This window comes from Cyprinodon variegatus, unplaced genomic scaffold (assembly GCF_000732505.1).
Source record: "Cyprinodon variegatus isolate N-32 unplaced genomic scaffold, C_variegatus-1.0 Scaffold712, whole genome shotgun sequence".
Lineage (NCBI taxonomy): Eukaryota > Metazoa > Chordata > Actinopteri > Cyprinodontiformes > Cyprinodontidae > Cyprinodon > Cyprinodon variegatus.
In genome coordinates this window covers 382,771-409,289 of record NW_015151165.1, presented here as the reverse complement: position 1 = coordinate 409,289, position 26,519 = coordinate 382,771, and the positions used below count along the sequence as shown (strand labels likewise).

The following is a 26,519-nucleotide window of genomic DNA, read 5'->3' as shown; positions in this document are numbered from 1 at the left end:
TTCCTGCTATAAACCATGAGGGTGTTTGGCCCTCATACACCAGCCTGCATTGAGCCCCGACCCTCTATATGTTTGGTGCTGATAACAACATCACAGACCTCCTTCACAGATTTCTCCACCGCTCTGTCTTCAAATCCACACTTATTCTCCCCCTATTTTCAGCTTGTTATACAAACAGAGCAGTAATACCTTCTCAGAGGCACACCACTTCATCTTTGCCCCTCAGCTGTCAGGCTTGATGTGCTGTGATAGGCGGATCAACATGGTGGGCAAACATACACACATGGAAAAAAGTGTTGGGATACAATCACACCCCGATGCTTCATGTGTCCTAACCTTGACCTGACACAAGACACCTCCATCTAATCCTCACAGCTGATACACCTAGACCGGTGTGTGTGTGTTATGTATGTGTCCTGACAGTCACTGTGATGCATATTTTATATGAGGCTGCTACAGTAAGTAAGTGGCCAAAAGTAGGACAGGAGAGTGATGGTGGTTGTTGGGGGCGGTGCATCTATCCTTGTTATATGGGAATGTGTTTTTTCTTCCTCACACAAGATGAAGAAACGTATTCAATTATCTTTTTTTTACTGCCTTTCAGTTTTTTACTATTTTCTTTCCTTTCATTGCCTTATCGTGAAGCCTCAGAGCTCATTTAGGGGTATGTCTATTAACCACACACTCAGACAGATGTGCACACTTGCTGGAACAAAAGAGGCCAAACAAACAGAGACCACCTCAGCCGTTTGAGGACACTATCTGTTTAATGTTATTTATAAACTGCTTCAGTCTGGCATTGTTTGATAACCACATAGAAAACATTTGGGCACCACAAAGGAAGAGAGGAAAATAATACACATGTGTGTGTGTGGGTGTGTGTGTGATTATTGAAATGAGAAAATAGCTGCAAAAGAAGAGGAGAGGAGAAAGAAAAACCAAAGCAGGCAAGATGGAGAAGAGAGGATGACAAATGGAAAGTGAAGAAAGACAAAAAGAGAAGAAGCACGTAAAACAGAGCAGTGAGCTGTTTATCATGAGTGACTCAGCAAAACAAATAAAAAAGGAAGCCAAAAAACTATTATAGGAATATTAAAAAAAATAACAAAGTTCCAGCTTTCAGCTCTTTGTATTTATATTTTTTTATGGAAAAAAGAGAGACAGCAGTGTCTCGTCTTTCCACTTTTTTTTTTTTTTTTTTTTACAAAAGTTATCCTCACAGGAATAAACAGACACAATTTACATCACCTCTTGGTTCACAGCAGCACAGACAAAGTTCACTGGTATAGGGACCTATAATCCTATTTGTCAGGACAGTGACACTATACTGACAGGCCGCCGAATGTTCTCGACATCGAGATAGATAGACACAAAAAGGTGAGGTTCTGTTGGAAACAAACGCAGGCAGGGTACAAATATGGTCCCTTGTCCTTGGGTTCCCGACAAACCAGTTTGTTTTAGGTAGCCTGCAAACTGGACCACAATTTTATTGTGCTTTTTTTTAGCAGCCTATCATGATTAAAATGTTTTAGCTTTGCTGTTGTTTGGTCATAAGTAGAGATGCAGCAATCAGAATTTTGTGGTCAGTCTGTCATCTGCTTTGAAAAAGCCATGCCAACACAATTTTTGCCAGTTCCCATTTCAGCAGAAAAAAAGCCTTTAAAATATTTTTCTCACCTTCCTGCTTTGAGTTGAGAAAGAATTAAATGTATCCAGAGAAGAGGGACTGTCTCACTGCATTTATGGCAGAGCTTTTTAAGACGGTTTGCAATTTTTTTTTAAGAAAAAAAAAAAAAAAATGATATTAGATTTCACATTTTTGACCGATAAGCATTTTATATTAGCAGCTGGTATGGTTAGCATGTCAAACCTTAGAAAATCAATGTGGATTATATGTTAAAGTCATACTTTGGATTTTTATTTGTTTACATAAAGTAAACAGGTGTTATTTCAAAGTGATTGAGTAGAAAACTGGAACACTTTAACAGAACATGTTCATATTTTTTTAATGCAACAGTTTGTAAGCGGATATTAAACCTAATAAATTTGCTTAATTAAACACTGTGGTGTGTCGCTGTGAGTTTATGAAAAATGAATTAAATCTGAGACTTGTGTAAGGCTAAGTAAAGTGCTTATCTGAATGTAGTTACTTATAACAACTCAAACTGGAAAAGCTCACCACTGGAATAAAATTAAAATCAAGTGAATATTTAGGGCAGACAATCTCAGAAGAGACTTTTGCAATTATATGGATCCTTGTAAAAGCCAAGGATCCATAAAGGTGTAACACGTGTTGCTCAATCTAAATAGATTGTCTTTCTTTTCGGAAATTCCAACTGATTGGTTCCCAATTAGGATCAACCAAGCTGTAACTTTCCACCTCCTCTCACCAGTCAGTTTCTCTGTGCATCTCTACTTATGAGGAACAGTTTAAATAAAGAGCTCAGTACTCTGTTGCACTGCAGGGAATAATTAAACAGTTTGTCTAAAATTTGGTCTCCACCTCTTGCCTTTGAGCAATTGTGACTTGAGTTGTGCAAAAAAAAAAAAAATTGTCTAAAGCAAAAACCGAGTAAGAGCCGCTTGTTCTTGGCTCACTCTGAACAAACTTGAGTGGGAAGTTTGCAGTAAGCAGTGAAGGTGCTTGATCTTTTATCATTTTGAGGAAGAAAAAGGCCATGCTTAATCTGTCTTCAAAGAATGTGCTGTGTCCCACAGTCCTATCTGTCATTGGTTATTTCTTGAAGAGGAGCCTATAGCCCCTAACAGGTCATGGTGATTTTCAGACCAAGCAGAGATAAAAATCCAACTCTTCAAATAGGCTTGCAGATCAACAAGTCCTTGTTAACACACAAGAAAGGAGAAGTCCATTAACACCTTCATACAGTATTTCTCAGACTCTGACCTTCCTTTTTACTCAATAGAGGCTGATCAGACCTTTGATACACAATCTCTTTCTTGTGGCTGTTAAGACTGAATAGTGCTTTCAAATTTTCTCCACATCATCAAAGAAAGAAGTTTCAGTGAATTAGGATTGCTATGACCTGGGTTTAATCCTCAGTCGTCTCTTGGCCCCAGAAAGGTGGTCAGGCAAGGGAAGTTGTAGAGCGAATGACATTACCTCTTGTCTCCAGATGTTGCTGTTATTAATATCTTGCTCCCATTAGGCACTCTTGTTATCTAGCTTTATTCTACCCGAATGGCTTTAGAGCATTTTCTTTCCCTATTTTGCCACTTTACAGTTACAGTAAAGTGTCCACTTTACATACAACAGTTTCTCAGAAATATTCACTCACTCTAGGATGATAAATGAGACCTGTTGAATTTTCGAAAAATGTGTTGGCTTGGATTGGCTTTTAACTTGCTATGCAAAGTTGAGGACAAATGATAGCTTTCAACTGAACTTGTTTGATGAATTGACAGCTATATTGTTTTGTGACAATTTCAGCTGTATTATTTAGATGCCAAATTGTACAGATGTGCATTAAAACTAGAGTGAGATGTGGGAGCAGAGCCAATTTTCCCAGCGGATTGATAGTGATTACAGCTATTAGTCTTGAAACTCTTCACAATGTGTCATTTTCTTGCAACCAATGTCTTCAGTAGTGTGTTTCTTGGTCTTAGGTGCTGTTGAGTTAGCAAAGAGACAGCTTTAAATTACTGTCTTTGTCCTATTGTGAGTGGCACATCGAGGCTGTACTGTGATTGCACTATATATTCAAGAGGGTTAACTGTTTTGATTTTTCCTTTGCAATATCACTGTTATTCTAATTAATGATTGATTCATTATTTGATGAGGCTGTACAATTTTCATTAGTACATAAATTTGATGAAGAGACTGATGCCAAAGAGACAGTAGTTTCCCTGTTATTTCAATGCTGACATCATCAAAACAGTAGGTTGAATTGTTCTCCCCATCTTTCTTTGTTGGACTTATAATGATTCCTGCATTTTTCCCACAGGAACACTCCATGATGTTCTCACTGGAATGTCAAGTGTGCACTTCGTCATCCAACATGTCTCCTTAAATAGCCATGACAGGGTGATTTTTTTAATAGGAGAATTACTCATAAGGTTGCATCATAAGCACATAAGCGTGCGGGTCCTGTTTCAGCGCATAAACACAAAATAGACTGACAGAAGAAGAGCTGATGACAAACAGGGAATGCACACTGCCGAGTGGGCCCCTGTGTTATTATTAGCTCTCTGAACTCCACTTGGCGGACCGACAGAAGTTCTGGGAATGCACTTGTTCCTCCTTCTTGAAGAAGCAGACATGTCGTATTTTCCTCCTTCTGGTGAGTAGTCCTTCTCACCCCCCTCCTGAAGTATCTGGACCTCATTTAGCCCCCCTTTTGCCTTCCGTCCCCGGCGGGTACAGTTTTTGCGGCTTCCCTTCGGTGGTCGTGGTAGAGGTGGGGGCGAAGGCAAACTGTACTGATCCCCATGCGGCAGGTAAGGCCGCTGATGATGGTTGTGATGGTTTCTGTGGCGGTTTAGGTGGTTTAAAGAGTCTCCATGCTCCGTCTCCTCTCCTGAGGTACCTCTTCCATGGCCCTCATTGGACAAGCAGCTGGGTAGCTCTTCCTTCTTTATGGACTTCATATCCTTTCCTGCCAGCTCTGGTGGTGAAACACAGATCAGAGTGGAGGTAGAGCCCCTAAACCTACGAAGCCAGTCCCAGAGTGATAGGGCCTTGCAGTCACATTCCCAGGGGTTGTCGTTAAGACGCAAGTACTCCAGGGCTGGCAGTTGCATCAGGGTGGCACCTGACAGCTCAGTTATAGAGTTATTAAACAGGTAGAGAGTGGTGAGTCGACGAAGGTCGTGGAATGCCTGCCGATCAACCCACTGGATACGGTTTTGGTGCAGGAGAAGTCGGTCCAAAACCCCCAGTCCTCGGAACGTGTTCTGGCGAAGACTCCAAAGTCGATTCCCATGCAGGAAGAGATGACTTAGGTTTAGGAGGTCGATGAATAAATCATCTTCTAAGAACTCTAATTGGTTGTCCTATAAAATAAGAAAGAAAGATAAGAAAGTTGATCTTGAAATGAGTAATAACTTGCCACTCTGATATAAACACAGTATTTTGCATCATTCCACACAGTGTATTATATTTGCCATAAAGATTATAGTCACACAGTTATACTTTATGAATTCCATGAAAAAGATGAACTATGCAGATTTTAAGGATTACTGGAAATCTGCAAAGCTCAGAAACGCTTTTAGGTCACTATAAAGCTTGCTCCATTTCTTTGTGTGCTTGTGGCAGTGTGATGAGTCGATAAAAAAGGGTTGGGGAGGTCATTTCGTCATTTTGACCCTGTGGCTCCTGGGGTTTTTTGGCATTGTGGTGGCTGGGGGATTTCTTCGGTGCTATCTTTCCTCTTCCATTGGTGGGGGGCGGGTTTCCTGTGTTGGCCCCTCTTTTACACCTTTGCTCTGGGAGTCCCTTTGGGCATCTGCAGGTTTACTGGTGGTTCTTAGAATTGAAAAAGAGTAGAATGGCAGCCAAATCTTTTAGATATGGGGCCCTCTCCTGTGGAACCAACTACAAGTTTTAGTCAGTACACTCTCTCAACTTGTAAGATTGAGCTTAAAACTTTTTGATAAAGCTTATAGTTAAAAACAGAGTGATGTTACTCACGAGCTGAGTAGAGAAGTAGGAGGAGGTAGAGTGAGCGGTCAAAAACATCAGGGGAGAATTCAATCTGGACAGATGTTTCTCCTTGGCTCTCCCTTTCTTGTAGCTCATCCAAAATAGTTAGGTTAGCCTGATCTATTTTCTGTATTTATGCTGTTTTAGGTTTAGGCTGCTAGACGATATTAGGACAAGTTTTCGTCTTTTAGCTTCATTCTATCCATGTGTTCCCATTCTCCAGTATTTGTTAGTTCCACCTATAACTTTATGTTCTATGTTCTTTTTTATCGTCTTTTTTCTGTAACTAACTATATATGCTCTCTTTCATCCTTTGACATGAGAACTGGCTCGGAGCTCGTCTGCCTGGCTGTGTTTTCATGGATGGGGCCACCTGTGGAGGTGGTAGACAGTTACCTCTTGTATCTCTGGTTCTTTCTGTTTCTTTCTGTCTCCATAAAACCAAGTCGGTCTTGGAATATGGCCGCTCACACTGAGCCTGGTTCTGCTGGAGGTTTCTTCCTGTTTAAATGGAGTTTTTCCTCTCCACTGTGGTTGCATGCTTACTCGGTGTGAGGGATGTGACAAAATGCAAACAAAAGTTGTTGCTTCAGTCTCATTCTGGGGAAGCGTGTGTTGTAAGTCCATGCAACTGACTAGTTTTCCTTGATTAAAACATTTATCCATTCTGACTGTATTGGCTCTGTAAAGTGTGCTAAGATGAAGTGTTTTGAATCGGTACAATATATGTAAAAAAAAAAAAAAACTGAATTAAACTGAATTGAAGTCCTATGAACAACGATTGGCTTCCTTTGATTTCATGTTTGATTTAACATCTATATGGGTGCTCATAAACACATTTTCTTATAGGTTTTAAAGGAAAATATTGATCAGATCTAAAAACAATTCTGCATAGTGTTATGTAATGTGTCTTTTGAACCTGGTGATGGCTCTCTGTAATCTTATATGTATATGAGAATGCTTTTCTTCCTTGTGCTGCTTGAACACAGTTCAATTGATAGGTAAGTTAATTTATCAACTACTGGGATTTCATTAGTGTCAGATATCTGGCATGCTTAAGTGTGGGTAAAATCATGCTTAAGTGTGGATAAAATCATAAAATCATAATACACTATAGTGTAAGGAATACAATGTAAAAGTAAACAGTAGAGCAAACTGGCAGTTATAAGCACCTGTAGGTAGAGATACTGGAGATTATGTAGGCCAGAAAAGATCTCTGGAGGCAGGCTGATCAAACCACAGTGGTACAGATGTAGGGCATGTAGCCGACCCAGGCCCATGAAAGTGTCTGAGGCAACAGCCTTCAGGTAGCGATTGTCTCCCAGGTCGAGCTCTTCCAGTCGCTCGAAGCCATGGAATGTGGACGGCTGTATGTAGGAGATGTTGTTTGAGTAGAGCCAGAGCATGGTGGTGGTGGGTGAGAAGTGGCCCCGGAGCAACCGCTGGATCTTGTTGTTCTGCAAGAAGACGCGCTCGCTCTGAGCTGGGATGCCTTCGGGCACAGCATGGAAGTTGTGGGCCTGACAGGAAACAGTGCTAGGTGAAGTGTAGCAGATGCAGTGACGGGGGCAGGGCATGGAGAGATCCAGGCCCCAGAGCACCAGCAGCAACTCCACCCCGCCATAACCTGAGAAAACATAGAGTGAGAGTTAACAAAGGTCATGCAGCAATGCTTCTATTATCAGACACATCCTGACTGAACCACTCAGGGTTAGCAGTTTACAAAGATTTGAATGGGCAGAGTGTTATGCAGGAAGATTTTCTATAAAACACACCATCAGAACTTTAACCGCTCCTTACAGGTTTTGAGGCTTCCTTTCAAAAATATAAAAATACCCTTTTTTATTGTGTGGTGGTACAGCTTTAAAAGATATATATATATACAAATTTATGCTCACATTTCCTGCAAAAGTCATGATGGTGCTGTCTTCACGGCTGCCTAACATGCACTGTGTAATATCCTTTGGTTCTCCTACAAAGTCAACAGGAAATCGATTTTTCTCCTTCTTACAAGCGAACACACAGCACACCTGTAATGCTTTCCCACAATAAGGGGAAACCAAGATGGAGCAAGGAGGGAGGGCAAGAAAAGGAAGGGGGAGCGTAGAAATGATCCACACCCTCTCAAGTGGGTATTCCTGTGTCTTATCAGGTTGCCCTCAAATCATTTATTTTATTTTCATTGGATTTTTTTTTTTCCTGCCTTGAATCATTTTAGTGTTTGATGTTTCATCGAGCAAGAAAAAGAAAACTAGGAGGAAAAGAAAGTGGGAGAAAAGAGCTGAGGATGGAGAGACACACTGATCTAGGAATAAGATATTGATTAAATAAGAAATGAAAAATCTTAGTTGAACATCATACATTCAACCCTATGAGAAGATATGTGTCCACCCTTTTTGGTTTTAAATTCAAGCAAGAACATTTGCAATAGTTAATAGATGTTTGGTTTGTCAAATAGCCATTGGATAGGTGGTCATTGCATTATATCAATGAGCATCCTCTTGGGGAAGTAAAGTAAATAAGGCAAAAGTAGAGTCGGTAGATAGTAGTGACAGATGCACATTCGTATTCTGTTAAAGAAAACATGTATTCAAACGACACCAGAGGACTCCAGAGTACAAAACCATGACCTGGTAACATAAAGCATGTGCAGCAATGTTTGTCTGTATATCTGTAACAAGGCAGATGTTACATTTGACAAATCTGACCTCTCTTTTGGAAGAAGTTAAAAGAAAAATAACAGCTGCAATCCTGACAACCTTAATCCTTTTTAAAATACTTCTTGCCAACACCATATCAACACTTTAATAATTTATGAGTTGATGAATATTTATTAATAGTGGTTGGACAACAACTACTTAATTATTTGTTAGTTTGGAAATGTTTTTACCATTTAATCTAAAATATTAATGAATTATTAAAAATCAACAATAAATGATTCAGACAACTAAACTGTTTTATAACGCACAGCACAGTTTCAACTGTTTGCTATCAGCTCGAAATGTCAATATGATATTTATTTAAAAATATGACAAAGAAAACTGTGGAATAAATAAACAAGGCATTTCCATATCTTTTATGCCTATTTTAAAATCCTAATTGATCAAAACAGTCTTGTTCATATTTTATATGGGGCATCATTTAGCCACAGGCGCAATACAAATCTGATAAACCTATAAGGACACTTAAGCCCTAGCGGATCAGCGGTCACCATACTGTAAGTGCTATCCGAATAGGGCTGGCAGTAAGGACTGAGGTAGGAAGAAGCATAATTCGTCCTATCGATAGTTCATTTCGCATAAGAACATCAAGAGGTTCTTATCCGCCGCTACAGAGCTATAATTGTTCCTCACAATCCTTTGTGTGATAGGATGTAAAGGCACAGACAACCTCGTATAAAAAAAAAACAACAACATAATTTCTAAACATGTACTCTATGCAATATATGTAAATTTAAACATCTTAATTTTATTTGAATTTTATAATGATTGCGTTGTATTTTTGTAGGAAGGCCGTTGTCCCGAGCTGTGACATGTAAAATCCCTGTGTGTTGCAATCACATAATGACAGCCCAGCAGTCTGGAGTTACTTTCCTACCTATAATAGAGTTTTACTCTTGACCCCACAAAACATGAAAGAAAAGGAGCTAAAATTTGCCTAATTCAAAATCAGCCAAAGTTTTATCAAGATACTACCTCAGAGATGGGGATAACCTTCACAACCCAAATATTCCTTTGGCTTCATATATTAGAATAGAATGTTTAAATATTCAATTGACATTTGAGATAAAATGAAAATATAAGAATTGTTTTTTTATTTTGAGATGGATATACGGACCTGTTTTAGCAGACAGTGATAGGAATAAAAAAACCTTTGAATGAACGGGTTTAACTAAGACTTTACCAGCACAGATGAGCTGCACAACTACACAGGTAAATGTGTGAATAATATATAAGCTCAGAACACTTTTGTTGTTTTCAAAAGAGGAGTCTTGGGCTTTAGAACATGCCTCAAGCTGAAGTAGAGCTTATCTTCAGTTCCCTTTCAGCTACAGACAACTCGCTCTCTGTGCTTCCTGTTATCACAGGACCCTGATGTTGCTAACAAACTTTGCAGTTTCTGCCAGGGACCCATTATATTTTGTTGCTAGATTAAGTTATAATTAGGACAGCTCCAATAGATATGGCTAAATGGCTTCACTGCTTCTAAATTGCTTTAAATTGACGTCAACTCCTGCATCTGGGAGGAAGGTGAAGGTTGGGCATCTGTGAAAAAAGAAAAGATCCTGCTGTTGAAAGTGGCGATAGTTCTATTTATAAATGTAAACATTTCCATGTGACTGTTGATGCCTGCATCAAATAATAAAACAAATTAAACATATTATCCAAAATAAAAAATAAAAAATTAATTTCAGCTAGCAATATTTATCAAATAAATGTTCTAACTTAATTGCCATGTGTCAAAGACATCATGAATTTAATTTAAACAGACTGATAAAAGTAAAAGTTCCGACTTCTACCTCAGTAGAAGTAAAAATACACAAGTTCTACACTATGAAAGTAAAAGTTAAATGTTTTGCATTAAATTATACAAAATAATTTTCACTGACTTATTTCTAAAAATACTGTTCTATAAACAAAAAAACAAGTTAATTTATCTTGTTTTGCTCACTGTGTTGGGAAGCAGACCATAAACATAGTGGCTCTGTTTAGGTTGTATTAAAATGAAAATTAGACAAGATAAAATAGCTTGAACTGAAAAGATATACGAGCAGCTGGACACTTTTAGAGTCCCGGTATTCACAGCATTAGAGTTGTTTTTTTCCCCTGCTTTTATTGTCATTACACTGTCACAAGTAAAATGCAACGAAATGAACTCTTTAACCATTTAATTTAACCATTTAACCCATCCCTTGGGGAGCAGTGGGCTGCCATTGTGTGGTGCCCGGGGAGCAGTGTGGGGTAAAGGATCTTTGTTCAGGGACCCAGAGTGTCATTCCGTGGTTCGGGCTCGAACTCAGAACCTCTGGATTCCAAGCGCAATGACCTAATCACTAGGCCGCCAATCCCCTTAGAGTTGTAAATGGCATTAAAATTGAAATAGAACGTGAAACATAATCAAGTAAATTTAAGATCTAATACGTATGAGGTGGAATGTATGTAAATTGTCTATGAATTATCTGTTACTTGCAATGTTTCCTGGCCCCCTGTCTTCATCCCAAATTGGACAGATTTTTTTTTTGCACTCTTGATTTTCCCTTTCTTTTGTTCAGGCTATTATGACTTGCTGTTACCAATATAGAAGTAGTGTGTCAATTTTGAGGAACCAAAAAATATGAAGTACAGTTATTTTTTTCAACTATAGTGAAATAGTAAATGGTAAAAAACCCTCAAAAATTTGATACTGAAGTAAAGTACAGATTTGGATTTGTAAAGTAATGTGTCACTGACTTTCATTAAGGGAGATATGAATATCATGTCATGGATGGGAGCCCTTATCCAACTTTATTTGTTGTGGATCTAGACAAGGCTGTTATCTGGTTTGACTGTAAATATAATTACTAATTTTGATTAAGTTTATCAAGAATTAAGATCACCACCAGGTTGAAATCTGATCCCTCTAATTGCTTTAGAAGGGAATTATGTTTTCCATTGTTGCTGCTTACCTAAAACCACAATACTGTTGTAATAACTGCAGATGTTTCTTGACACAGTTGCTCAGGGAAGAGAAATGATACCATCTGTTTGCTAGCAGAACTTCCTCTCATACCTGTAGATATTATGTGGTCTTAATAGCCTCTTTAAAGGTGTGCAGTTTACCCATGCTATTTCAACTGATGCACTGACATAATGAAAACAAAACAAATGCCTAGAAGGGACTATAAAATGTGATGCTTTCGTACGTATAGACTTTTCTATGATAGGTTGTTAGAAATGAATAATAGTTAATAGGAATAATAAATCAAAGACCATTTCTGTTTTTTCATTAAAATGTTCAAGATATGTAAGTAAAGTATATCTCCTTCTATTCTTTGTCTGTTTTAGGGGGTTTATTTTACAGTCTGATGGGCTTCTTGCTTTAATTGGTCAGTAGTTTTTGTTGTGAAATGAACATATAGCAGGTATTCGGTGCTGCAGGCTGTCATGATTTCATCTCTCCGTTCTTTCTTGTTTCCTCTCTTTTCTTTTGTTTAATCAGTTTGGTATGTCTGTCTCTTTATTTTACACTCTATGCCTTGTTTCTTCACAACAGCTGTCCTTCTCTACATCTTTAATTTCATCAGTTGCCCATCTTTCCAGCTGTGCCTGTTAATTTAATGTAAAACCACTGCTTGTACCAGAACTGCGTACATGAGCCTATAAGCCGTAGACTTTGTAAACATGTGATTGGGTTTCTAACAGAGAAAGCTGCAGTGGTTTTATAAATGATTTAAATTTAATTTAAAACTCATCTAGCTGTGTTACAATTTTCCATCTATCACCTGGTAGTATCTACAAAGTGAATATAAGAAAAAGGTTCATCCCACTGTATCTATAATAATTATAATCCAAATTGGCTGCAGTGGAAATCAGCTTGACACATGCTTATAATAAGTGCTCCGAGCATTAGTTTGCATTTCCAATTGCTTTCAGTCCCTAACTGCATTTTGTTTATGCCTACAGTCTTGTGGGGTGTGGAATTGGGTTTGGGGTGTTTCAATTTTTTCTTTATCATTTTCATCTGACTCCACTTTGTCCCATTTATTCACTCCAGTCATATTTGCCATCTCTGCTTTCTTTATCAGACATTATACAGCTGTTGTCGGCCGTGTGAGAAAATGCCTGCCTATTTGCGTTCATCTCTTCTTCTAAATTATCTGAAGATGTTTAAACATCAAAAGCGGAGATTGAAATCTTTGTCAGAGAAGTTGTTTCATACCATATGGTGCTGAAATCAAGGGCGATAGCTTTTCTGCTCGCATGTATTTGTTAAAAAATTTTTTGTCATTCAATTGAACAATGCTATAACAATAACAATGCAATAAGGCAAAAACTACTTCATCCTAACTTGATAAAAAAAACTTGTGATATAAAACCTTTTTTTAATAGTTTTTTTTTTTTGTTTGTTTTAATGGAAGGATTTTACTTTGATGTAAATGGAATTCATGTGGTCCTATGCCCAGAAAAAAAACAAAAAAAACATTTCTTATAGATATTGACATGTGAAAATCATCAGTCTGAGGGACCAGCAGAAAATTTTAATGAGATGAAAAAATGTAATTCCTATCTTAGATGAGTAAACTTTAATTTTGTATCATTAAATTAAGTTTTTAGGCAATATGCTACATTTGTTGCCATATTGCAACTGTATTCAATTATGGAAAAGTCTTGTAATTCAAACCAATGGAGACCCATTGTCTTGCATACCATGAGATAACAAAGAGACTATGTTTACAACCTTAATTTAACAGATAAAAAAAAAACATTTTATATTTTTAAAATATTTAGTTGTTAAATTTCTTTTGTAGGTTATTTGTGAAAACGTGTCCCATTTCCCTCATAACAGATGCATCCCATCTATTTCTATGGGAGAGAGTGCAGTGAGAATGAGCTGGTGGATAGTGATGAGGGGATGTGATCTAAACCTGACATGAGTAGATGCAGCTGCTTTACTGCATTAGCCTATTAAATGAACATATTTCGACAATTCTGGAAAACTTACTTTATTTAATTTTCTTAGCTATATAACTAAAGGTAACATTAATAAATGTAATTTTGCTTCACCTTGAACATTATCTATTTTGGTATGAGGCGAACAACAAGCTGGTGCAGCACCGGGTCCAACTACAAAATAATCAGTTGTCTGGATGAAACAATTTATTTTGATGGTTTTTTTTATTTTTTTTTTGTTGTTGTTGTTTTTTAAATACCAAGAGGCCATAATGAAAATGAGCTCAAATTAAATAAAACTAACAAGTCTATTATAAAAAAAAATGTCTATTTTTAAAATCTAGGGATTAGAAAGTAGAGAAAAATATTGCAAGTAGAGATAGAGATTGCAAAAAAAGAGGTTGATGGAAAAAGTACCAAAAATAATCACTCCACTATAGTTTTTATAGTCAGAAAATTTACTTAAGTAAGGTAACAAAGTATTTGTATTTTGTTACTTGACACCTCTGCTTACATAGCATTTTTTCAAATGCTAGGGACTTGACCAAAGTGCTTTACAATACATTTAGTCATTCGCCCATTCATGCACACACTACAGAGTAGCCACAGCTGCCCTGGGGCTCACTGACAGAAGCCAGGTTGCACAGGCGCCACCAGGCGCTCTTACCTCCATCAGTAAGCAATGCAAGTGTTTTGCCCAAGGACACAATGACATTGAAACCCAGAGCTGGGGTCTGAACCGTCAACCTTTCTGTTGCAAGTCAGACTCATGCATCTGTCGCTGTAATTTGAAATACAAATTTGAAACCAAGTGTGCCTTTTTTTTTCTCTGCATCACTGCTGAGAGGGATTACATCTTTAAATGAACAATTTATTAGTTGATTTTATTGATTTTATGCTACTTTCCATAATTGTACATTTCCCAGCGACCCCACCCCCCCTTAAATTTGAAAGACTTGTTCTTATATATCTGTATTTTAGCTTATTTTAAGTAATAAAAACATTTTTAAAAATGATACGATAACTACATAATATTTCATGCAATAGATGTTTGATATCTTGCAGAAATTTTGCATTAGATGTTAAGTGGCAAAAAAAAAAGCAACAGAGGTTAAGATTAGTCATGTTACTTGGACTCAAGTCATAATTGAAACACAAAATTACCAACGTTAGAACCAATTAAAAAAATTACAAATGATTTGAAACTCTTCTTGAACAAAACAAAATACAGGTATATTCAATTAAAGATGAGTTGTTGAGATGAACATACTTGATATTTCACACCAGAAAACATTTAAACTAGATTTAATCTCCCAATGACAAATTCTACCACATTTTTACTATAATAGTTTAACTCTTAATTCATCACATGGAATCATTAGCAAGGAAAGATAGGTGAAGTTACTTAGCACCAACACAATGCATGGATCTAACTAACTAACTTTTCCTCAGACTCCCTGATTTAGGTGTTTCATAGCTGCCATATAACCTGCTTAAATAAATTAGTAAGTTAGTAACATTAGGGTTTTGCATCAACTGCTGTTTGCAAAATGTATGGGTTGAAAGTCGATGGATGGAGAGGCAATAATGTTCGGCCTTTTTTGTTTGCATCGTTCTGAAACTCAGAAGGGATATATTTGCATTGCAATCATATCTAAAATCACTTTAAATGTTGAGAAAAAATAATGTTATACTATTAGCCTATTGTAATACATCTATAATGTACTGGTGAACTGAAGAAGGGTAAATATTTAGTTTTTATGACACATCAGTATGGTGTTAGTTTGTCCTAATTGCTGAATATTGGTTTGAAAATCGGACAACAGGTGTCTCTTGCTTTGATATTTTATATAAAAAAACAATGCCTTCTAGAAATGACTCATTTTTATCATGTAACTTAAGCTCTCCCTTCCCTTCACTTCTCTAAGTTTTTTTTATTTCATCCTTATTTTGAAGATATGTACGTAATTGCACATGAAGCCATTGGCAACATTAGGCTGATGGTACTCCACCTATCAAAGATTAGAAAGTTCTCAGTGAGTCTTGAGAATGCGCCTTTGCAGCACATTTTCCAAATGACTCGATGCTACTTTCTCTCAGGTGATTTGTTTCTAACTAAATGTCTCAGAAAATACCTCTTCTGAAATCTTATTTTTAAAATGATTGAATACTTATATATCTTTAGAAACAGGTTCTAAGACATTATGTGCTTCAATATTGTCGAATGTTTATGGGAAATCATTTGCAATTCAGTTCCTTTATACAGGTGATGGAGGCACTAAAGGAAACGAGTAGCTGTGGTCTGCAATACAATCAATCTTTCTTATATTTTCCATATTCAGCTGCTGTGATATAATACCAGTCTGTCATTAAAGGTTAAAAAGCCCTGAATAAATACTTGAAGGGGAAAAAAATAATCTGATGCTATAACGGATTTCCCTATTCTTGGAAAGCTTTTCATGAGAACTATGAGCCAGCTGCAGGGATTTGCATTAGTAGGGTCAGACATTTATGTTGGATATTATCTGACTTCCAAGCATGTTTCAACTTTATTTCTCAAAAGCTTGATTGGATCAAAAACTGACCTGTCAATGTCATTCAAAACATTTCCTATCTCGAGTATTTTTCTGCTAACAGAGCTCATGGAGTCTATAGGACAACATTTTCTGTCAATATTTGTGTTCATATTTGCTTTTAGTTCTAGGTTGCAGATCCTTTATCATATTTAAGCTCATGTCAGTTATGTAGCAGACTATGGATCCAGAGGTTAGACATAGATTATGCTTTTAAGTGGTTTTGTCTCACACACCTAGATACATAAAAAAAAACAAAAAAAAACATTGAGCCAACAAATACATACTTGGCCTTAGTTATCTGCTAGACCTCTATTAAACTGCAAAATTAAAACAGGCTCTGTTAGTAGCTGACTTTTAAACCAGTTAAAAGAGCTCTGCAATGGCTTTTATTTTTCACATTTAGTGGTTGCATTCATCTCATTGCATGTGACAAACAAACATTTTAAATGAAGAGACATGTAAAACAAGTAGAAGTTATAACATGGTGTAATATTTGACAAGCTATTCCTTTTTGTTGAACTACTGCATCATGACAAAAAATCTGCAGTGCTGTTATGAAACAGCAACAAATGCATGCAGATTTTTTTGAAGCAACATATAGAGTAAAACTCTAAGAGCAAAGATAGGCTACCTGTTTTAAAATAATGTATTTATATTTTGAAGTCTGTGTGGCTTTGCTGCAAATTTAGGTAATAAAGCCTGTCAGTTGATGCAAATCCTTCACTGCTGCATTTCTATAGCATCAAAGCTAGTTTCACTACAGTATATTGAACGTGACTTGTCATGCAACCTCGACTGTAAAATACAACCTCCACTTTCAGACTGAAATATTACAGTAAAAGAAAACATTACAAAGCTGCAAACCTGAATTCTGCTTTTTCATATCTTAATGTCTAAGAGGGACAAAATACATTGTTTTACCTGTATTCATGCTGCAGTTTGCTGATATGAATATGTGGTTCATTTTTGTTGGATGTTTTTGTAGCATATAAAGGAGTGAAATCATCTAAGACTCTGAATCTCCTCACAACAAAGATTGTTTCTCCCTCTATTCTATAAAACTTAATTCTACACAGAGCAGAACACTAAGGTTTTATTTTCTTTCACTTTTGTTCATAACACTTTGAGTTATGCTACGAGGTGCACAATAAATATTATTTATTTACAAACTTTTAACCACCTTGACTGTATTGTCTCTGTAAAGGGCTTTGAGATTACGTGTTGTGAATTGGCACTATATAAATAAACTAAATTGAACTGCACTAGTGCTATAAAAAGATATTCAATTTCCAGCTCCATTTCCACAGTTGTTAGTGTTTAATAGAAGGAAATAGAGAAATCATAGTGTCTCTTTAACCAATTATATATATATGTTAATGAAGGTTTTAGAGGTGTGACTGCAGGATTGGAAAATGTGAAAAAATGAAACACCCTCTAGAGCAACAACAGGAATGTTTTAGTAGTCCTGTTAACTTTACAGTAACAATACACTCTTAAAAAGGACAGTGTTTTAAGCTTTGACTTTGCTGTAGTTTTTCAGTCATTCATATGAGACGGATTAAGGTCTCACAGTAATGCTGCACTTTCAAGAGGCAAAGTCTTATATAAAAGACAAAAAGCACATTTCTTTCAAAAACAAAACAGTGAAATTCTTAGTTTCTACATTCAGTATCTTGTGAAAAAATAGGAATGAAAGACACTCTTGTTTACACCTTATTCAAGGGTTTGATATTTACCATTTGAAAATCAAAATTAGTACGGCAGCTCTCCTGAGACGCATGGCTCAACACAGGAGAGCTACATCCTCCAGACAAGACTTGGCTGTACATCTATATCTTATAGAATGAGGACCAGAATGTTCACATTTTGGACAAAGAAGGCAAAACAAAAAAAAACTTGCATTGTCAGCCAGGTCAACAATGCCCCTAACGAACCCCCTTTTCAGAGGCACAGACCAGTACCAGGTAATGCAGACTAACAAAGACCTTAACGACTCCCCATTCCTGAGGGGCGGACCTGTAATTCCAGTTCAAGTCGCATGTTTTCTAAACCAAAACAAGGCTTTGGTGGGCTACTCTGTAAAGCTTGGAACTCAATGCTAATTCAGACATTTTGAATTGAAAAAGCTTCCTGGATGGCAAGCGAAACATCTTCAAACTTGGATAGTGAGTCCAGCGTATTTTTTATTTTTATTTTTTTTTTACTTTTTTGGTATGCCAAAGTGTTGAACTTTTTTGGATTTTGTAATTTTGTAACCACAAACACCAGTGTGCTTTACTTGGACGCGAACATATTCATAACCCCTACATATAAAATCTATAGTAGGATAGTTAATTGCAGTGGATTTCTTCAAAGGAGTTTCAGATTAAACAATGAATAATAAAGATAGGCCACACACATTTTTCAAAACCACATGCTTTTCTTTCTACTTCAAAATTTTTTAGGAATTCGTGCTGATATGGCACATAGAATTCCATCAAAATATAATGCAGTTTGTTGCTGTAACATGACAAAATCTCAAAGGGAATGTGCTTGTCCGTCTCTAACATTGTGTACACAATTAAAAATCTAATGGAAAGGGAAAAAAAAAAAAGTTTTGTTCAATTTCATTATATACAGCCTCCCTGAGCTGGTATAGAAAATGGAAGGGGATTCTGACAAGACTGAATCATGTATTAAATTATGACTTTTTATGTTTTGAATATGCATGATTGGCATGTCTTTTTCCATCTTAGAGTCCATTTCCCTCAGCTTGCTTGTGTAAATTCTCATTTAAGCTTTTCTAGTTAGATATTTGCTGAAAGCTTCACAAAGCACAGCTAGGGTTCAATTACAAGACCCTATTCTTTCAGTTTTCATGTCATTTATGTATCCACACAAACACTCATAGTGAACGGAGGACTAAGCAAGTTGAAGCACACACGCTGCTTGTCAGGCCGTCGACACAACTGCCTTCCAAGAACAGCTTGGCATCTGCAACAGACACCTGCCACTCATTCTGGCAAACATGAGGAGAAAGTAAGAGAAGGAAGGAAAGGGAAAGGAGCTGGAGAGAGTGGGAACAGGCAATATCAGGCTCAAAGGGAATGAGGAGCTCTTATAACATGAAAGCATAGGCAGGAGGAGAGAGGCACAATGCAGCGGTGTGGGAGGGAAAAAGAGCAGAGCGAGTGAAACTGTAGCTAAAAAAAGACGACAAGGATGACGGGGACGTACTGTGAAGTGCAGACCATTATATAGGTAGGTGTGTGAATGTCTGTCTGCTTGGTGATCAACACAACTGTGACTTCCGACGAATTGGCATCTAATACTGTGACCTTCTGCCGCGTGATTCAGATAAACACCTGCAACGTGTTCAGACATTACAAACCTGCTCTGTAACAGAAAAAAGGGCATTTAGTAGGATGGAATGTGTTCTTTAGGTTTCCACAGATCCAAGCTGCAAGCAAATACACCCACAAGCAGATATAGACAATCAACACTATTTATCCAGCTGTGTGATGTTTAAGAAAAAATACAGAAAAACAGAAATCAAAAGAAAATGTAGAAATACCAACAACTTAAAGAGGCTGGGATGTGATTGGATCCAAGCGGAGTGGAGGGCTTTAGCTATAGTTCAGATGCTCAGTATAGATGCTGCTCTCTTCTTGTTAGTGGCTGATCGAGCTTAGCAGCTATAATCCCTAAGATCATTTACCACCGCTCATTCAAATGATGATAAATCTCTAGAAAAGTTAATGAGAGAATTAAATGGTGGCATTGCTTCTAAGATCCAGCTGAAAAAAATTCTACCAGCAAATACTCCTCTTTTATGTACCACAGTACATAACCTTTACATCCATTTTAATAGTGGAGACAGAATGGGTGACTACCACCAGATCTGGGTGGCTGATTTGTTTAGACCAGGGGTAACCAATTACATAAGCGGCATGCAAGTAAGGAAAATCATCAACCTGTGAAGGTTCAGAGACAGTTTTAATTTAACCCTTTACTTTAAACAGAATTTAACAGTGACATAAAATGAGGCTTTTATGCATCTATGGTACTGTATACATGGAATTCTTAAATAACAAATATTTAAAAAAAAATGTAACATTCTTCCATTTTTAAATATAGACAATGCCCTGATTCACACTGACCATTTGTTTTTGTTTTTTTACCATATTTTTTTCTACCATAGGGCTTTACCATATCGACAGAAGAAGTGGTGCAAATTAAGTTAGAAACTGTCATCAGACAAAATGCTTTAAATTATAAATGTTCTAAATCAGGTTGGGTCCGGATAACATTGCAAATTACCAATGGCCAAATCCATAATACATGCACAGGTTACTGTTATGTAGACAGTTCCTTTGAGCAATATTTACAATGAATTTTAAAAGCCATTACACACACACACACACACACATATATATATATATATATATATATATATATATATATATATATATAATATTACTAAGGTACTTGCTTATCCCTTTATCATCTATTTCTTTTGTCAGTTCCTTGCCAACATATCGTGAATCGGCCAGTCACACTGCAGAAGTCCTCTCTATCTGCCAAACTAGGATTTTTCACACTGAACTACTGACTGGGTTTACAGAAATTGGTCTAAAAATAAAGACATATGAGCTAAACAGCTGTTATGTGACAAAATGTGTTGTTGTGATCAGATGAGAATGGTTTGAGATGAGAGAGAATCAAGAGCAGATCAAATAGACAATTGTTACCCATCAGGTATTTAACAATACTTTCTTTGAGTTCATGAAGACGTTCAACCTTAAACCAGACATGTTACAACAGCAAGCAAAAACCCACCAAAGGTAAAAACATTTTCTGCTAAAAAGAAAACCCAAAACATATTTTTCACAGGCTGACCTTGATTTTTTAAAAATGCTTCTGTATTTCAGAATAATTTTATTTTCATGTAATGTTGTAAAATGTGGTAAACAAGATATTAAGAACTGAGCTTCACTGTTAAGATTCTAGTCTATTTATGGCAGTATGAATTTCCTTACAGAATAACATGTATCTGATTAACACTCACTGCTTCATATTCTCCAGTGACCTAAGCCTGATATTTACAACATAGGATTTACAAAAACACTGCCTTTGATAAAGGTGCTGAGCAGATAAGCATGTGGTTTTGTAACGCAAGTGGTACTGGAACCGAATGACTGCCCTTAGGTGAGTGAGGGCTGTTATGTGAACATGTCTTGTCAAATATGTGATTTTTCTCCTTTAGATAACTGAGAAATATTTTCTATTTTGCACAAACTTTGGTGTTTTGTTTTTCTAAGCCTGTAGGGATGCTGTCTAGAATGACACAAGCAGTCGGTTTAGGATTGGAAATTTAGCCAGCGACAAGCTCCTAATTAGAAAATGCCATGTAATCATAATTGGACATGAACAGATTTGCAAAACATTACTTGGTCCGATGAGTCTCTATTTCAGTTGTGACACTGCAAAACAGGAAGCCCTTCTATTAAAAGATGTTGCTGCCAGTAGTGCTGTAATGTTGCTGGGGCCACTTTGGAACCTTTGAACCGATTGGGTATAATCTTAACTTCAAACCCTACCTAAGTGCTTTTTCAGACCGTGTCCATCGCTTTTACCACTTGGCCCATCTTCTGACGACTACTTCTAGAAGAGTAATGCACCGTATCCCAAAGTTCAAATCACTTCAAATTGGTTACTTCGACATGACACCGGGTTCACTGTACTCCAGTGGACTCCCTAGTCACCAGATCTCAATCATAACTAGAACATTTACTTGATTCTTTGGATGTTTCTGGCTACTTATTGAATCTACCACAACAAAAATATACATATCCAAAGGTTTTTTTTTGTATTAACTTTAATATTTTAAAGTAAAAACACTTTGGCTTTGGCACCACAGTGTTTTTTTCACTGGCAGGTTCTCCCTTTCCTCTCTTACACCCTTAAGGACCAAACTGTATAAAGAGGAAATGGTCTCAGGCAGCAGCTGAATGATTAGCCTTCTTGGCAATCCCAAGCCTTCACATAATCCTCTTTTTAGAATAGCTTTTTTCTAAACAATGGTCGCTCTTGTCTCCAACCTAATCTGTGAGATGATTGGCTTTTTAGGAAAGGGGATGATTTTTATTTATAGTTCTACAGGTGGTAATCCCCTCTTTAAATGTTTCCTTACTAGATTTGCAGATTGATGCAAAGAGCTTAAATCCTGTGGTCTAAAACAACAAATATTATGCTATTTTACAGCTGCTGTCTCTTATTACCCATTGCCTTCTCCCTCTCTTTGTAATGTTAACCCCTTGTTGAAGCTGAATGCTTTAATCCTCTGTAGTGGACAATTGTGTTCCTAAACAACAATCATTAAAAGGTCTTAATAGTAATCTTCTTTTTAATAAATACAATTATTAATCCACTAATTAATATATATCTCCAGAAACATGATACAAAATACAATGTTCGTTAAATTAATAGTCTTCAAATTGAAGACAATGAAGAGGAAAAGGTGTTTTCCTCCTTTTTAAAGGAAGAAAAGAAAAGCGATGGAAAGAACAAGTTGTCCATGAGTATGATGAACCTTTTTCTGTTCTTTGTCTGTTTAGCAAATTCAGGAAGCCCTGCTTGATTTAACGTATTTTATAATTGGCCATGTGTGGTCTATTTCCCACTGCCTGACAGCCTCAGTGATCTGACTCTCTGCTGGGTTCTCCCTCTGCCCCAGCAGTCTGCAACTCTGCAATCTATTCAGGATATAACGCAGTGACCCATCAAACATGCACACACATATAACTGATCAATGTTACTGTATGTGTGTGTGTGGGTGTGCATGAGTGTGTGTCTGAATTTGCTTGAAACAGAAATTATGCGAGCCAGTGCCAAAATAACCTCTATCTTATTTACATGTGGTAATTGGGTCATTTAAAAGCTAAGCGTATCTCAACACTAATCAGGCTCTAATTATACACATAAAAACTTCACCCATGCCTTCATCGTTCTCTCTCTCTCTCTTTCTCGGACACACACACGCACACACACACACACCTACAAGATGTGTAATCAAATGATGCAGGTCACAGGTTTTCCCCATTTCAATTTGACCTATTAAAGGCAAAATGTAAGCTGGCAGCCAGCACAGCTCTCTGTCTTGCTCCATTTTGGAGAAAATCTGAACCAACAAGGTGACTTGTGCTTAGAAAGTAAAGGACATCTTTAAATTATGAGAAGGAGTGGCATCACCTTTTAAAGGTGCTAAATCACATATTCACACCGGCAGAAAGCCAATGACAATGTGCTCTTTAACTAAGAAACAAATGCAAATTTGTGTGAACCTGTAAATGAGCTCAAAATCAGCTTGTTTTTATATTCACATATCCCATTTTACTGAATCCTGAAACGAGCTATATCTTTCTGCCTTGCTTAGCCTTACTCTCAGTCAATCTTTGACAAACTGTTTTTTTTTCTCATCAAAACCTTTATTTAACACCTATTATCTAGGTGTTATCAAATTATACTGTGAGGGGATTTGGGTGAGGCAGATGTGATGTAGACCTAATTTTTTGCTTCATAAGGCGGATTGACTTGGTTGGCTGTTATGGACAAGTCAACACTGGAATCCATCTTAAGTCTTACTTTAAAAATGTACAAAATGATTTGATTCTTTTTAATGATGGTGCTGCCATTACTGTGGATACAGGATCTTAATATATGTACAATTGTTTTACATTCTCTCTTGATTACATTTTGGCTTAAATCACTGATTTCAAGTATTCTTTGGAAGCTGCTCTTTGTATATAGCAACATTCTCATCTAGAGTTGAAATAGACATTCTGGCTACCTCATGTCTTTTAACACTGACCAGTATGTGCAAAACTTCTTGAACATTTTGGGGAGGCCTAAATAATACTGGCTATATAACAAAATCCCATAAAAAAAAACAAAAAAAAAACATGCAAATTGTCTGCACAAAATGTAGTGTGTGCCTAGTGTCTTTGATTTATTTAGATCTCCTTGTACATTTTATAGTTAATCATAAGATGCTTTCAAGTTTAAAACGTCCACTATTTTGTAGATTTTTTTTCCAAGGCACAGAGATGTATCCTGCACATTTTCCCTCAAATAAAACTGTTATGTTGACGTTTCTGTTAATGATTTAGATCTTATTGTGCATGGAAAATGTCGTAGAGCATAGATTTAAATCTAACTTTCCCTCTGGTATTAAACACATATAAAATATTCCTACATGCAAATTGCTAAACGACTCTAAACAAGCAATGCTAAATATATTGCTTTTATTTGTAATTCGCGTCTTGCATTTAGAGGGGACCTGCTGCTCCTTTTGGCTACCTTCTTTACCACCATGTACATGTATCATGAAAAGCATATGCTTAAAGAACCAAAACAATTTTTAGCAATTTCAACAAATTGGTAAGCATTCATTTTACCAGTTTAATCCATCTTAATTGATTTTTACAGCTTAGCAGTGCTACTAAGCAAAAACCTTGCAGTAATAGTAACATTTGTGGATTATCGTATTTCCAGCTGCCATGAACACTTACTTAGCATGCCAATAAGATATTTGGGGAGTTAAATAAAGTCTTCGAATAAATAAGAGCCTTATTCTTGCAAGGTTAGCAGCTTGACTTAACATTCCTGGACTGGTATATCTTCATATTTGATGAGAATTATTTTCCTAAAATGTTATTAGAATAAGATAATACAAGGTTTCAGGCATGTTGGGTTTTGACATTCAATTGAAATAAATAGTTAACTGCATAGGTTTAAATTAAATAGATTGCATTTGGTTAAAGCATTGGCTTAACCTTGCATTTTATTCCATAAAAAGTAATGTTTTCCACTTCAGAACAAAATACCAAAGGATTGAAGCATCCTCCCTGTGGTTAGCAGACAACCTGCTCTCCACCTATCTCGGCTGCCCCTTAACACAAAGACACACCAGAGAGGTGAAGGCCCACATACACAAACTGACACAGATGAGTACCCACACCAGTCAAGGAATGAAAAGAGAAATTTCACAGCTGATTGACGCTGATCTGGCAGCAAGAACCTCTGCCTGCTGAAATAGTATGTGTATCAATGTGTGTATGCAGTCCTGACACTTCTGTGCTGAGTGCAATCTACACACATGCAAACTGTGGCCGTAGATGGGTAAGGGAGGGGTGCTGTTTGCACCCGTGTCAGACCATCACTGGATCTGGAATGCTCTATGTCAGATGCCCTCTGTGGAAAGCAGCGAAAAATGAGCTGCTCCCACAAGCCAATGAAAAGAGGAAGAGAAAGTGCAGCGAGGGGGCGAGTTGCTTCTCCTCTTAATAGCTGTTTGTCTCCCAGCGCTTGGAAAATATCTCATTCCCTGCGATCTGCTTAGCACTACAGGTATGAATCACCCTTTGTCGGCCTCCTCCACTCTCCTCCCTCTTGTTCGTTTAGTTTCCCATCTGTCTCTATTACAAAGCTTGTTAAAAGAACATCAGGAATTATTATTACAGACCTCTCTCATATTGACTCTGTGCCTTACCTTGTTTACACACAATATTTGTTTTTAAGGCTCTCTGTGCAATAATTGTTTACGTGCACTGAGATTAGTAATGCAAGTACCCAAAATATGATTTAAAAATGTTTAATTTCACCTCCATGTCATGTTTGGTGCATCACCTGTCCCCAGGGTAATGTGCTTATACTGGACACTTAGATTTTGACAGATCTAGTCACAGAAAGATGCTGGCCACTTCTTTGCCAAGTTGTACAAACCCCCTCAGAGAGGAGCTTCAGGTCTTCAGTTAAAAAGCCACTCAATTGAGCGTTCATTTAATGACTACAGAACTGGCAGCTGTTGATGCAATCAGTTACGTTCCAAATCTCATTATTCTGCAGATGACAAAGCTGAGACCTAAAGCGACAAAATGATTGACTTGGGAGCACAACTACAAAGGCACTGAGCTGGATGGTATATCTGGATCAACACTTTCAACACTAATACAACATTATTGCAAGATTCTTAGTTTAAATGGGGCTCTGCTAGAATTCCTTACCAATGTATAAATAGCTCTGGAGCTTTTTAATATATTGCCATCTTGAAATCATATACCTGTATATGGTGTATTTTGTGTGAATTTTGTGAGCCAACATAAAGCAATATAGAATTTTTAAAAAGTTTTATGTTTGTAGAAATGACAAATCTAAAGATTTGTTGTAAATTTTTCTTTTTGCCAAATAGTTCAAGGTCAATCAAAAGCAGTAATTTTCAGAGCATTGAAAAGACATTGAAGATTGGGTTTTAAACAGCTTTTCAACTTTGACTTTTCAACTTAAATTTTGCTTGGTGTGTCAAGTGCTACTGAATAAAAGTCTTATTCAGTAGCACTTTACAATTGGTTATTTTAAAATAACCAATTATTTTAAAAATATAATGGGTCCAAAATATAAAAATATTTACATCTGGTTACGATGCAAACTTCGACACAAAAGGATTTTGCACAATGACCTGTTCAAGTCAAGTGAGCCATAGCTCAGGCATTACCAGATCCTAGGATTTTGTGATAGATCTGAGAAATGGCGCCATCCATCCATCCATCCATCCATCCATCCATCCATCCATCCATCCATCCATCCATCCATCCATCC

At 36.9% G+C, this 26,519-nt stretch overlaps 1 protein-coding gene across 1 annotated transcript in view; it reads right to left on the bottom strand.

The window, feature by feature from the left end:
• Positions 1-788: 788 nt before the first annotated feature.
• The window catches only part of LOC107097633 (reticulon-4 receptor-like 1), a 125,673-nt gene continuing 99,942 nt past the window's right edge, over positions 789-26,519 (bottom strand). Inside the window, exons 2-3 of the mRNA XM_015394857.1 lie at positions 6,832-7,286; positions 789-5,010 (exon numbers count right to left, since the gene is read on the bottom strand). Coding sequence (XP_015250343.1) covers positions 4,111-5,010; positions 6,832-7,286 — 1,355 coding nt within the window. The 3' untranslated portion in view covers positions 789-4,110. The remainder of the gene's footprint in view (positions 5,011-6,831; positions 7,287-26,519) is intronic.